The 12,156-nt window shown below is 39.6% G+C and overlaps 1 protein-coding gene across 3 annotated transcripts in view; it reads right to left on the reverse strand.

Annotated features, from left to right (window-relative positions):
• HS2ST1 (heparan sulfate 2-O-sulfotransferase 1) overlaps positions 1-12,156 on the reverse strand; it is a 214,239-nt gene that overhangs the window by 26,289 nt on the left and 175,794 nt on the right. For all 3 annotated transcript variants that reach the window (XM_056815385.1, XM_007480568.3, XM_001362226.4), the window contains exon 3: positions 1,367-1,452. In XM_056815385.1, the coding sequence (XP_056671363.1) occupies positions 1,367-1,452 (86 nt within the window). The remainder of the gene's footprint in view (positions 1-1,366; positions 1,453-12,156) is intronic.

Raw genomic sequence — 12,156 nt, forward strand, 5'->3', positions numbered from 1 at the left:
AGAATGATGGGATTTTATATTCATGATCTTTGGGGAGAGATTCCTTTTTAATTACACGATTTCCAAAAAGTTAAAGCTTCTTAGACTTCTTGTTAACGTGCACTTCTATTAAAACTTTTGGTGAAAACCAAAAGATTTCTTTATACTCTTTTGTCTTTTAATCCTTCAAAGTAGGAAAAGCTAAATTGAGAGTTTGATATCAATGCAGTTTTCTAGTTTAAGCCCCTTTAATTAAAGTTGGCACATGCCTGGGGGAGAATTACTTTGAAGTCATGACCACCAATGGAAAGCTCTGAGAGAGATGTCATAAACCGAAATAATAAAATTCGTTATTGTACTTTGTGATGAGTGGCGATCTCAATTCTTCTTTTAATGGTGCTTTTGAAGTTAATGCCTGGCGTTCTAAGGGATAGGATTTCAATTTCAGGTCTCAATCCTCTTTCAAAAGCTACAAATGTGCATCATCTTATGTTACCAGGGATACTTGAATGAACTTTCAAACGAGTCCAAGGGCTGTGTGTTTAGACTGTTCAATGCCAACAATTTCCCAGTTCATTCTTACTGTGGCACAAATAGACTCTAGAGGGAGCCCCACACTGACTTCGATCCCTGTTGGCTAGGCTGGAACTATATAAAGCTTCCCTTAGAAGGCAATGATGGATTCTGGTCACAATACCTTGACCCCCAAAATAAAAACAAGAACAGATGAGAAGCATTTACTTCCAAAGCAGAGTTAAATCAAAACACGAACAAATGGGTTTTTTGTTTTTTGTTTTTGTCTCCTTCTCAATCTGTTTGGAGTGAAGCGCACCATCATTTAGGCAAAGAGAAGGTGTCGTATCACCTCAAGGTGACCCAAGCTGAGGAGCAGAAGCATCTGGCTGGGTCCTGATCAGTGGGAGATGGGGGAGAGCAGGCTCTGCTTCCCCATTCTTTTAGTCAATGAGGCATGTCGCTGAGATGATTTGCTCGGTCTCTAGGAGGAAAATCTAGTGTTCTAATAAGAGTAGCTTTCCAGTCATGCAAGGAAAAGGGCCAGTGGCATTTGTGGTCATGATTACCCACTGGCCTGCAAGAATGATTAGGATGAATAATTGGGGGGGGGGGGGGAATTCAAACCAAAAGAAAATTCAAGGCCTGTTAATTTTAATAGATTTGAGAATTATCCATTTAGGAACACTAGAGGGCAGTGATATATAAGAAGGTACAACATCATTTACTAGAATTACAAGTTTCAAACCGGCAACTCGGTCCTTTTTTACATTTTATTTTGGAAAATGTAGATCACAAAAATTTAACCAATTCAAGAAATTTCTGATTGCTAAAAGCCAAAACATTTTAAAGGATGTATTTTTTGGGAACTTACTTTGCAAAATCCAAGTAAGATACATGTCCATGATAAAATCCTGGTTTCATTTCTTTCCAGGAGGTTATGTTCTTTACAAAGCGCACCTGAAAAATAGAAACATACACATCATTTAGGTACAGTTGGAATTTGTAACAGCAACTCACATTGCAATTTGGTTCCTTCAAGGTGTACAAAACGATCACACACTTCTGATACTTGTGTAGATTCAAACTTGGGTAAAATCTTAACAGGGAGAAATTAAAAAAAAAAAACATGTAACTGCCGATTTAAAGAAAGCCATTACACAGTATTAAAATATTATTAAAAGCCAGAGGTAAGGACAGTGTAGAAAGAAGTGTGGTACAAATCTGACACCTCAAATGCAGCAGGATGGGCAAGAATGACATCCACCTTCCCCTTCTTGCTCAGCTGACTGGCCCAGGCAGTGGCTCCCACTGCAGCAAAGATATGCTTTATGCATCGTAAGTAAAAATTCTTCTGAGAATTTGTTATTGTGAACAATATATTTAAACACAAAGACCCCAAGTGATAGCCATAATCATACAAAACAAAGTGAAAAAGCCTTTAAATGAAACTTGATTAAGACATAACTAGATGCTGGTAAGGAATTAGAAATATAAAGAGAAAAGCTCAAAGGCAACTAATGATGATGTGGAAGAAAACTGGTGACAAGGGGAAGGTCAATTTAGTTTCTGAATCAACATGATTCCATTAAATTCACCTATTTTTTTTTCAGTTCCTACTATGTACAAGGAACACAGACTTCAGTACTCAACTACTGTTCATTTGGTGTTAAGAGAAGCAAAAACACACTGCAGGTTAGTCAGTATTTACTGACCTAAACATGAGAAATGTATTTTATAGTTGGTGGGCTGATTAATACTGAGAATTTGATCCATCTCACTATCGCCTGCTGCAAGAGAGTGATACGTAATTTCTGAAATGGAAAACGGAATTGATTTCCAGGGGGTAAATCACTCACATGAAAAACAGCAAATAGTTCAGAATGCCTCCAAGAGATGGGACACAGAGCCTGAAACAAGCCTTGGACGTGGCTGAGCCAGTCTGTAAGATGTGACCTTCGTCCCTCCATGCAGCCCTGAGAAATCCTGACGACTTATCCAATAATCTTAAGTGCCATCCATCGTTGGGTAGCCTTGGTCACATGGGCGTGTCGCTGACGATAAGAGGAAACTGATGCAGGGCAGTAAACGCCTCGCGCTACAGCTGAGATAATGCCTCAAGACGTAGTAAGGCAAGGTGAAGATGTAAAGATTAAGGAGAATGTCACATTTCGGAGAACCTGGAATGGGAAAAACCACTCCGGGGCTGGGACTTCACGCTGGGCCACTTAGTCTGATCTCCTCATTTTACAGATGAGGAAACTGGCCCAGAGAACCTAAGAAAGCTGCCCAACATACATTACAAAATGGAGTAAATCATTAATGAAAATCATCCTGGGATCTGTGAATCAGATCCACGGATGGTGGCTCCTATGTAGGACTGTTTTAAGAAAAATGCTCCACACTATGTCCAAAGGGCACTAAAAGACTGTCTGCCCTTTGACCCAGCCATAACACTGCTGGGTTTGTGCCCCAAAGAGATAATAAGGAAAAAGACTTTGACAAGAATATTCATAGCTGCACTCTTTGTGGTGGCAAAAAATTGGAAAATGAGGGGATGCCCTTCAATTGGGGAATGGCTGAACAAATTGTGGTATCTGCTGGTGATGGAATACTATTGTGCTCAAAGGAATAATGAACTGGAGGATTTCCATGTGAACCAGAATGACCTCCAGGAATTGATGCAGAGTGAAAAGAGCAGAACCAGGAGAACTTTATACACTGTGGTACAATCGAATGTAATGGACTTCTCCACTAGCAGCAATGCAATGATCCAGGACAATTCTGAGGGACTGACTTATGAGAAAGAACGCTATCCACACCCAGAGGAAGAACTGTGGGAAAAGAAACACAGAAGAAAAACAACTGCTTGATCACATGGGTTGATGGGGCAATGACTGGGAAAGTAGACTCTAAATGACCACCCTAGTGCAAATATTAATAATATGGAAATGGGTCTTAATCAATGACACATGTTAAACCCAGTGGAATTGTGTGTCAGATACAGGAGGGGAGTTAGTGGAGGAGAGAGAAAGAACATGAGTTTTGTAACCATGGAAAAATATTCTAAATCATCTATTAAATAAAAATTAAAAAAAAAAAGAAAAGAAAAATGCTCCGTGACTCTTATACAGAGTTGTTGTTATTATTTTCCTGCTTCTTGCTCCAGAGAAGTTCTACACCAAGTTAGACTTAAGAGGCTGGCCTGGAGCAACACATTCCCATCCAAAAATAACTTCAGGAGGCTGAGTTCTGGGATTTCCTGGGACTTTATTCTGTGGACACTTTGATTGATATGAGATCTGTCTGTGTAGTTACTGAGTAGGAGCTATAAGGTCTACTGTGGGGGGATTATATACCTACTGCCTTTATTTTAGTGATACAAATAAGGTCTGTAGCAACAAGAAAAAGGTGTCTTCCTTACAGAGTGACACAATTTGAAATCTAAAAGAGGACTTTAGATCTGGCCTAACCCTTTGCTTTTCAACGACCCCAAGAAGTGATGTGTCTAAGACACGGTACTGGGACTAGAATCCAAGACTCCTGTCTGTAAAGTCAGACTCACCATCTCTTCATTAAACATTCCACTCTCCTAATTCATTCATATTTTGTATAAATAGTGGGAAAGGACAGCGAGGTTCAAAAGGGAAGGAGTTCAGACATCACCATTATTATCGGCAATCTCCCCAAACACAGGACTTCAGGACTTTGCCTAGGAGACATCAGACACAACCAAATTAGGGCTTGAAGAGAGTCAAGTTCATCAGAGGAGGAGCATGATACTTAAGTTGGAAGAATCAAGAATCGCTAGTTTGGATTAACTAGACTACTGTCTTGAATGGATAAAAGTAGCTCCTGTCTATATAGAGATTTCATTACAACCAGCTTATTAATTATAGAATATTTTGAAGGAAAAGAATCTTAGTATTTTGTGACAGTTACTCAAATCAGTCCAATCAAGTGTTGGCAGGTAGAGGCCCATGTCTTTGGGGCAGAATTACATAGGATGGGAAGGGAATGGATGAGTGATGATCTGCACCAGTGGAGGGAATATCGAATTGATGAGATCATGGATAAACTGAAGTATTAAATCATTAGGTGGGATGAGAAAGCAGTTGGCTAACTAAAGGCTGTGTATTTTACATTTTTATGCACTCCTGGCACTTGGCATGGTGCCCAGTACAAAGTAAAGGCTTAAGAAATGGTTGCTGATTGATTGGGGGCAGGGGAAAGTAGTCCACTAAAAATTGAGAAAAATGCCCAACTCTAGAAACTCTAAAATGAAATAAAAGCAACTTGAGAAATCAAGGACTGGCTCTTTCATCTTCGTTTGTAACCATCTCAGCATTTCATGCCTTCATCCCTATTTTCTCTACCTCTGTCCACCTGTGTTTCCATTTCACTTCATGGCTGTTATTACCTTTTTAGTCATTGCAATCCCAGCTCCTCTTCTCTCTAATTTGCATTCTCACTTTCATACCTCCTCCAATACTTTGGATTTCCCTCCTTTTAATCCATCATTATTCAACTCTTTCAGCTACTGGTAAAAGCAAATAAAATTTGGAAGGAAGTGATGTAGTAGGACTACAGTATAGCATGTCTCTGGGCCTCCATTTCCTCATCTATAAAATGTGGGAAAAAATACTCACCCTATCTAAATGACAGATTTCGTTGTGGGCGTCAGCTAAGAAAATATTTGTAGAAGTGCTTGATCACTTATGGTTTAGGTAAATGTAAGCTATTATTGTAATCCAAGCCACTCCCCCTCATTTTCCCCCTATACTCTCTGCTGCTTTCTTAGTACTAAATACTCTACTTTCTGGCAATGGCAATGAAAGACAAGGAGATCAGAGCCGAGATGGTAGAACAGCAGGAAGAAGCTCAGTTCAGCACATCTAACACACATCCTCCACAAAGATCCAGAAAATGTAGCAGAACAAATCATAATACGAAAATGCAGGGAAAGAATCATAGTGAATCATTTTCCAGACAAGGCTGGCTTAAGAAGACAGGGAAGGGAAGAGTTCATGACCAAGCAAGAGAAAGAATCACAGAAAGTAAACAGAATAATTCTGACTGTGTAAAATTTAAAAGGTTTTGTACACACAAAACCAATACAGCTAAAATTAGAAGAGAAGAAAACAAATGGGGGGAAAAACTATTAAAACAAGTTTCTCTGAAAAGATTTAAATTCTAAGATCCATGGGGAACTGATTCAACTTTATACAAATAAAATCCAGTTGATAAATGGTTAAAGAATGTGAAGAGGTAATTTTTAGAGAAAGAAATCCAAGCTATCAAGCCCTATATAAAAAATGCTCTGAATAAAAAAAAATGAGAGAAATGCAAATTAAAACAACTCATACTCTCATATTGGCAAAGTTGACAAAAATAGAAAATAACAAATCCTAAGGAATTGGGGGTAAACAGGTATATTGATTGATGCACTGTTGGTAGAACTGTGAACTGTTCTTGCCATTCTATAATTTGGAATTGTGATTATAAATCTATTAAACTATACATACCCTTGGATTCACTACTGGGTCTATAAACCAAAGAGATCAAAGAAAGTGGAAAAGATCATACAGGTACAAAAATATTTGTAGCATGTCTATTTGTGGTGACAAATGATTGTAAACTGAAGTGTTTCCACTGAATAGCTGAAAAAGTTATGGTATATGTATATGATGGAATACCATTGTGCTATTTAGAAATGATGGAGGCGATGATTTCAGAGAAATCCAGGAATACTTCTTTGAACTGATGCAGAGTGAAGTGAGCAAAACAAGGAGAATTTATACAATCAATAACAATACTTTAGAGAAACAATTTTGAAAGACTAATTATGATCAAAACAATAGTCAACTAAAATTATAGAGGACTTAAAATGAAACATACCACACAGTTCCTGATAGGTGAAGTGATGGGTTAAGAGATTCAGAAATTTGGGGATATGCTAGCATGAGAATTTGTTTTGCTTGATTATACATGTTTCAAGCAAAAGTTTGCGTTTTCTTGCTTTCTCAAAAGGGGATTGGGGTAGATGAGTAGAAGAAAATAAGATTTACTATAATCGTCTGCCAGTTTGTTTCCTTGCCCCAAATTTCTTCCTGCATAAGTCCATCCTCTACTAGGCTGCCATTTCCTAAAAGGCAGGTTTGACAGTGTAACCCTCTGAGATTCAATAAACTCCAGAAAGTTCCTATTGCTTTGAGACCTGAATATAAAATCCTAGGTTTTACTTTTAACACCCTTCAAAACCTGACTTCTTTCTACATTTCCAGTTTTCTTATGCCTTATTTTCTACTATATACTCATCAACCCAGTGACATTGGCCTCCAGGTCATTCCTAGCACAAGACACCCCATTTTCTAACTTGAGATGTTTTCAAAGGTTATATCACATGCTTGGAATTCTCTCCCTTCCCACCTCTCTCCTTGCTTCCCTAAGGTTTAAAGTGTCAAACTTTAAAGCATTAAAATCCCACCTTGTACAAGAATTTTTGTCAGGTCCCCTTTAATAGTGAGTGTTTTCTCTCTGTAATGATCTCCAATTAATTCTGCATACTTCTTGGGTTGTTTGCCGTTGTCTCCCTCGTTAGGCTGTGAGGTCCTTGAAACAGGGGCTGGTTTTTGCCTGTTTCTCTAGTATTTAGCACAGTGCCAGCACAGAGTAGAGATTGTAAAATGCTAAATGACTTACTAGATGAAATTGAGGAAACAGAAGATACTGGAAATATTGGCTCGAGAGGAAGAAAGTTAACAATGCTTTGATTCAAAAGGAACTTTCATGCCATGATTGAGATAGGTTGTAAAAAAAGATGCTCCAGAAGGGGTTGTTAGCTAAGGTCCATGAAAAGAGATGTTTTTATGGCTAGCCTAGAGCAGAACCATTGTAAGTAGTGATTTTGTCAGACTTTATAACTAGAGCTAAGCCAGAGCAGCAAGTAATCAGGCAGGAGTCCTTTAGGGAAACCAGGCAGAGCAGGAGTAGCTGCTTATAATTTCTGTATTAGTTGGGACAGACCTGAACCAATACTCTAGAAAGAACTAGAAAGTGTTGTCCCGGAGCCTAGAACACATTATTTAAATGAGATTCAACTTAAAATTCTGATGACTTAAGTTAAACAACAAAAACAAAAAAACCTCATTCTGACCACCTAAAAGGGTAGGAATGTCAGCCAGGCTACCCTGGCCAAATTCCAATTGGCTAATTACTAGCTATTGAATGAGTACTACTATTAACTTGGGTAATTACTATCTCCTCTATTCCACTCACTCCTACTCTTTCATTTACTTAAAATAAACATTCCTGGTGTGGCTTGTTATAAAACTGCTTTATAGCATACGATTGAGCAAGAAAAGAGAGTTCCTTTATGTAAGAAGGAAAAGCGAGCAAAATTTAAAGGAAGACCTAAAGAATGTTTGAGACAGGACAATCCATTTGCTTCTTAATTGTCTGAACAGATGCTGCTAAAAGGAAAAGCTTACAATTAATAGGAAACATTGAACTTACATTCAAATGTCTGAGTGATAGCTGGGTTGAGGATATTAAAAAGAGAATTAAAAGGAAAGATTATACTGTTTCCCCCCCACATACACATCCTTCTCATGGAGGGTACAAAGACAGATTCCCTTTACTTCAGCAGAAAAGTGGCAAGAACAGATGAAAACTTTGTTCTTTTTTTTTTAATGTTTTATTGGAATATGAAATGTACTTCTTGAACAATTGTTCTTTTCTCTTTCAATAAATTGTTTCTTTTTCTATATATTCTTGTTCTTTTTAATTTAAAAATTTTTAATTAAATTTTTATTAATTTATTTATTTAGAATATTTTTCCGCAGTTACACGATTCATGTTCTTTCCCTCCTCTCTTCACTCTCCCCTCCTTAGCTGACAAGCAATTCCACTGGGTTATCCATGTATCATTGTTCAAAATCTATTTCCGTATTACTAATATTTGCAATAGAATGAAGAGAACAGATAACTTTGGAGCTAAACAAATGAAAGGAAGAAGCACAGGCTGTTGAATCCTATGAGGAGGACACAGAAGCTGTTTTTCTGGGCAGACCATGACAGATTAAACCGCTGTGAAATGAAGGCTGTGGTGCTCTCCACCACCAAGATGCCATCCGTCTTTGAGGCCAGAACAAACTCTATTCTCTTCCTGCCCAAGAAGCCTTTGCTCCAATCTGCTCCACTTTGGAACTTCTCTGATAAATTTTCATCAAGCAAACCATCCCCCTCCTGACTTTCAGGTGGCCTAGATGAAAGGGAAGCAGCCAATGAGGGAAGACAAGAGGGGTGACTCTCCATTCTGGCCCCCCTTACTCCTGGCTGCCTCTGGTGAGATGCTTCCCTTCCCAGGCTCACAGTCAGGCGCTGAAGAAGTGAGTAGGGAGAACGTCTCTCTGGAGGCCCTGCATGATGGTCTCCAAGGCCTGACAATACCAGCCATGTTTCCTTTCTCCCCTGCAAGCACTCTGAGCACAGGAGGAGCGCCATACTCTCCGAGGATGATCTGCCCCAGCAGGCTGACCCTCCCACGCCTTCACTTCCATTTTGAACTGTCAGAAGGCTACAACCACAGACCATTTGAGGCCATCTTCATCCATGCGGGCATGCTTATTCCTCTGACCAACTGTTCACTGAGCTCTTCACCCCCTCAGATGGTCTACAAAGGGAACCCCGTAAATTCTCCCACGCCAAGAAAGTGGGTACCTATCTCAACCTGCCCCAAACCTGGGGTGGAATTGATAGGTGTGGAATCCTGAAGGCTTATGCTCCAAAAACCTGATTGTGAATAAATAAGGTCATCAATGCCCTGGAACAGACCTCTGGGTTGATCCAGCCTGTTGTCCTGCTTTCCCAGATGAGGAAAGTGAGGACCAGCCCAAGGCCACCCAACAGCAACACTACTCATTTTTTTTTCTGTCCTTTAATGCATTTTGGATCATACTTCCCAATAATTAAAAATCAATTCTCTTGAATATGGCAGAAGTTAAGTGTAAAAGCTCTCAACTCTTACTTTCCGCTCAGTTTCTAAATAATTTGACAATTTAAAAATATTTTTGTTACATTATTATTTTTTAATTTACTCTATTTGAAATCTGGCTTTTAGAAATAGAATTTCCCCTTTGCCCACTGCTTTGGGTTTTTTTGGCCTCCCCATCCAGTTTTCCAAAAAAAGTAATTCCAGCCAGCAGAGACAAGGGTGAACCAGACATTTGAGACATTCTGATTGTAGGCAACAATCTGCAGCATCTGCACTACGTGATACATCTAACAATACTTTATCCCTCTTTTAAAAAACAAACCCATATCTTGTCTTAGAATCAATACCAATTAGGGGGCAGCTGAGTAGCTCAGTGAATTGAGAGTCAGGCCTAGAGATGGGAGGTCCTGGGTTCAAATCTGACCTCAGACACTTCCCAGGTGTGTGACCCTGGGCAAGTCACTTGACCCCCATTGCCTAGCCCTTACCCCTCTTCTGCCTTAGAGCCAATACACTGTATTGACTCCAAGACAGAAGGTACGGGTTTAAAAAAAAAAAAAGAATCAATACCAATTATTGGTTCTAAGGCAGGATGGTAGAGCTAGGCAAAAGGGATTAAGTGACGTGCCCAGGGATACACAGCTAGGAAGTGTGTGAGGCTAGATTTGAACCCAGGGCGTCCTGACTCTGGGCCTCTCTATCCGCTGATCCACCCAGCTGCTCCCATACTTAATTCCTCTAGATCCTGAATCCAGCTGCTTGAAAAACCTCCTTTTGTAGAATATGGGTAGGCTTTACTATAGCAGCCATACATTTCCTATTTGTGTGTATCTTGATTCCTGAGATGTCTGGCAAAAATCTGATAAGATGCTGTATTTTAGATTTAACTGTTAACAAAAAAGTCTGGAGGAAGCATTTTCTTTTGGATATTAAAATGCCCAAGAGCTGTTTTCTGGCGTGGCTAATTCAAACCAATCCTGAAAGCTGGTAAAGGATAGGGACATTTTTAGTTCTATACAGACAGGAGAGCCAGGTAAAATTCTGGACCGCAATCCTTTAGGTGTTTGTCAAAGACAGTAAAATGTCCTAAGAATGGGGACTGATCTCTACTAATAGTTCCTCTACAACTTTGATGAAGTGTGTTTGGGGGCAGCGAGGTGGTGCCAGAGTGCCCCGAGTGCCAGGCCCAGGCCCGGAGTCAGGAAGATTCATCTTTCTGAGTTCAAATCTGACCTCAGACCCTTACTAACTATGTGATCCTAAAAAAGTAATTCATCCTGTCTTTCTCACCATAAAACAAAATGGAGACGGAAATGGCAAACCATTCCAGGATCTCTCAAGAAAATTCCAAATAGAGGAGCAAAGGGTTGGACATGAAATAAAAATGACCAAAATAATAAGTCTTACATGCGAAAATGCAATAAAATTAGGGTGAGTCAATCAGTAGACAAGGAGCACAGTGGGTTAGATGAATCATCATGCCAGCATGGATGAAGATGGCCTCAAATGGTCTGGATTTTAGCCTTCTAGAGGACAGAGCGACAGAGTTCGAAATGGATGGGAAGGTGCGGGAGGGTCATAGAGCAAGAACTCTGAGGATCAGAAAACATTTTGCACATGATAACCATGTGCAGTAAATAGCATTTTATTATTCTGCCAATGAGGGAACTAAGAGAAATTCAATCACTTGTCCACGATCACACAACTAATCAAGACCAGCGGCTGGTTTCTTGAACAAGTCCAGAGTCCTTTCCATCATACCCAACTGCTCAAAGGAAATAGGACAAACTAAAAAGGTCTTTTGGGCCACATTTTCCTTTTTGAAACTTAAGAATAACCAACAGAAATCCAAACTGACATTCCTTTACACTTTATGAGAACTCACAATGATGGAAGAACATAACATGAAGACCATGGAGATGCTGCCCTAAAATAAACCCAGAATGTCCATTATCCAAGCTGTGCACAATATTTCAAGATTCCAGATCAACTATTCCACATCTGTAGAATAACAACTATTTATGGAGCATCTATTGCGAAGAAGGCACTGCGCTAGGGGATGGGGATCGAAAACATAGATGCAACTTCCTCTCTTTGTATCCAACTGGATCATTTGCACCACCTAGTTGGCTACAGGGCAGCTAAGTGTCTAAAAGGGAGAAAGTGTCAGGCCTGGAGTCAAGAAGACTCATCTCCTTGAGTTCAAATCTGGCCTCGGACATGTCTTAGCTGTGTGACCCTGGACATGCCATTTAGCCCCGTTTGCCTTAATGCCTAATCTGTAAAATAAGCAGGAGACGAAAACCCCAAATGGGGTCACAAAGACTCGGGTACAACTGAAAAAAGACTGAATAACAACAAAAAAATGGGTTAAAAATATTTTTTGCTAAAAATCTCAAGTAGGCTGCTCCCTGGGGTGAATAAGTTCACTACTGGATCACCAGTTAGACCTTAGAAAATAGTAGTTTAACTATATTTCACTTTTACTAATGTCACTCCAAAAAAAGGGGGGGGTAGGGTGGATGATAATGGTAGACTGCTTGAAGGATTGCTTTGGGGTAGGAAAGCAAGTCTCTGAAGAGCGTGATCCTTGCACCATTTCTGTGTCCAGAGAAATTGCTTAATTTATCTTTAGCTCTTGACATCGCATAAAGCATGCCTAGAAGCCA

This window comes from Monodelphis domestica, chromosome 2, assembly GCF_027887165.1.
Source record: "Monodelphis domestica isolate mMonDom1 chromosome 2, mMonDom1.pri, whole genome shotgun sequence".
Lineage (NCBI taxonomy): Eukaryota > Metazoa > Chordata > Mammalia > Didelphimorphia > Didelphidae > Monodelphis > Monodelphis domestica.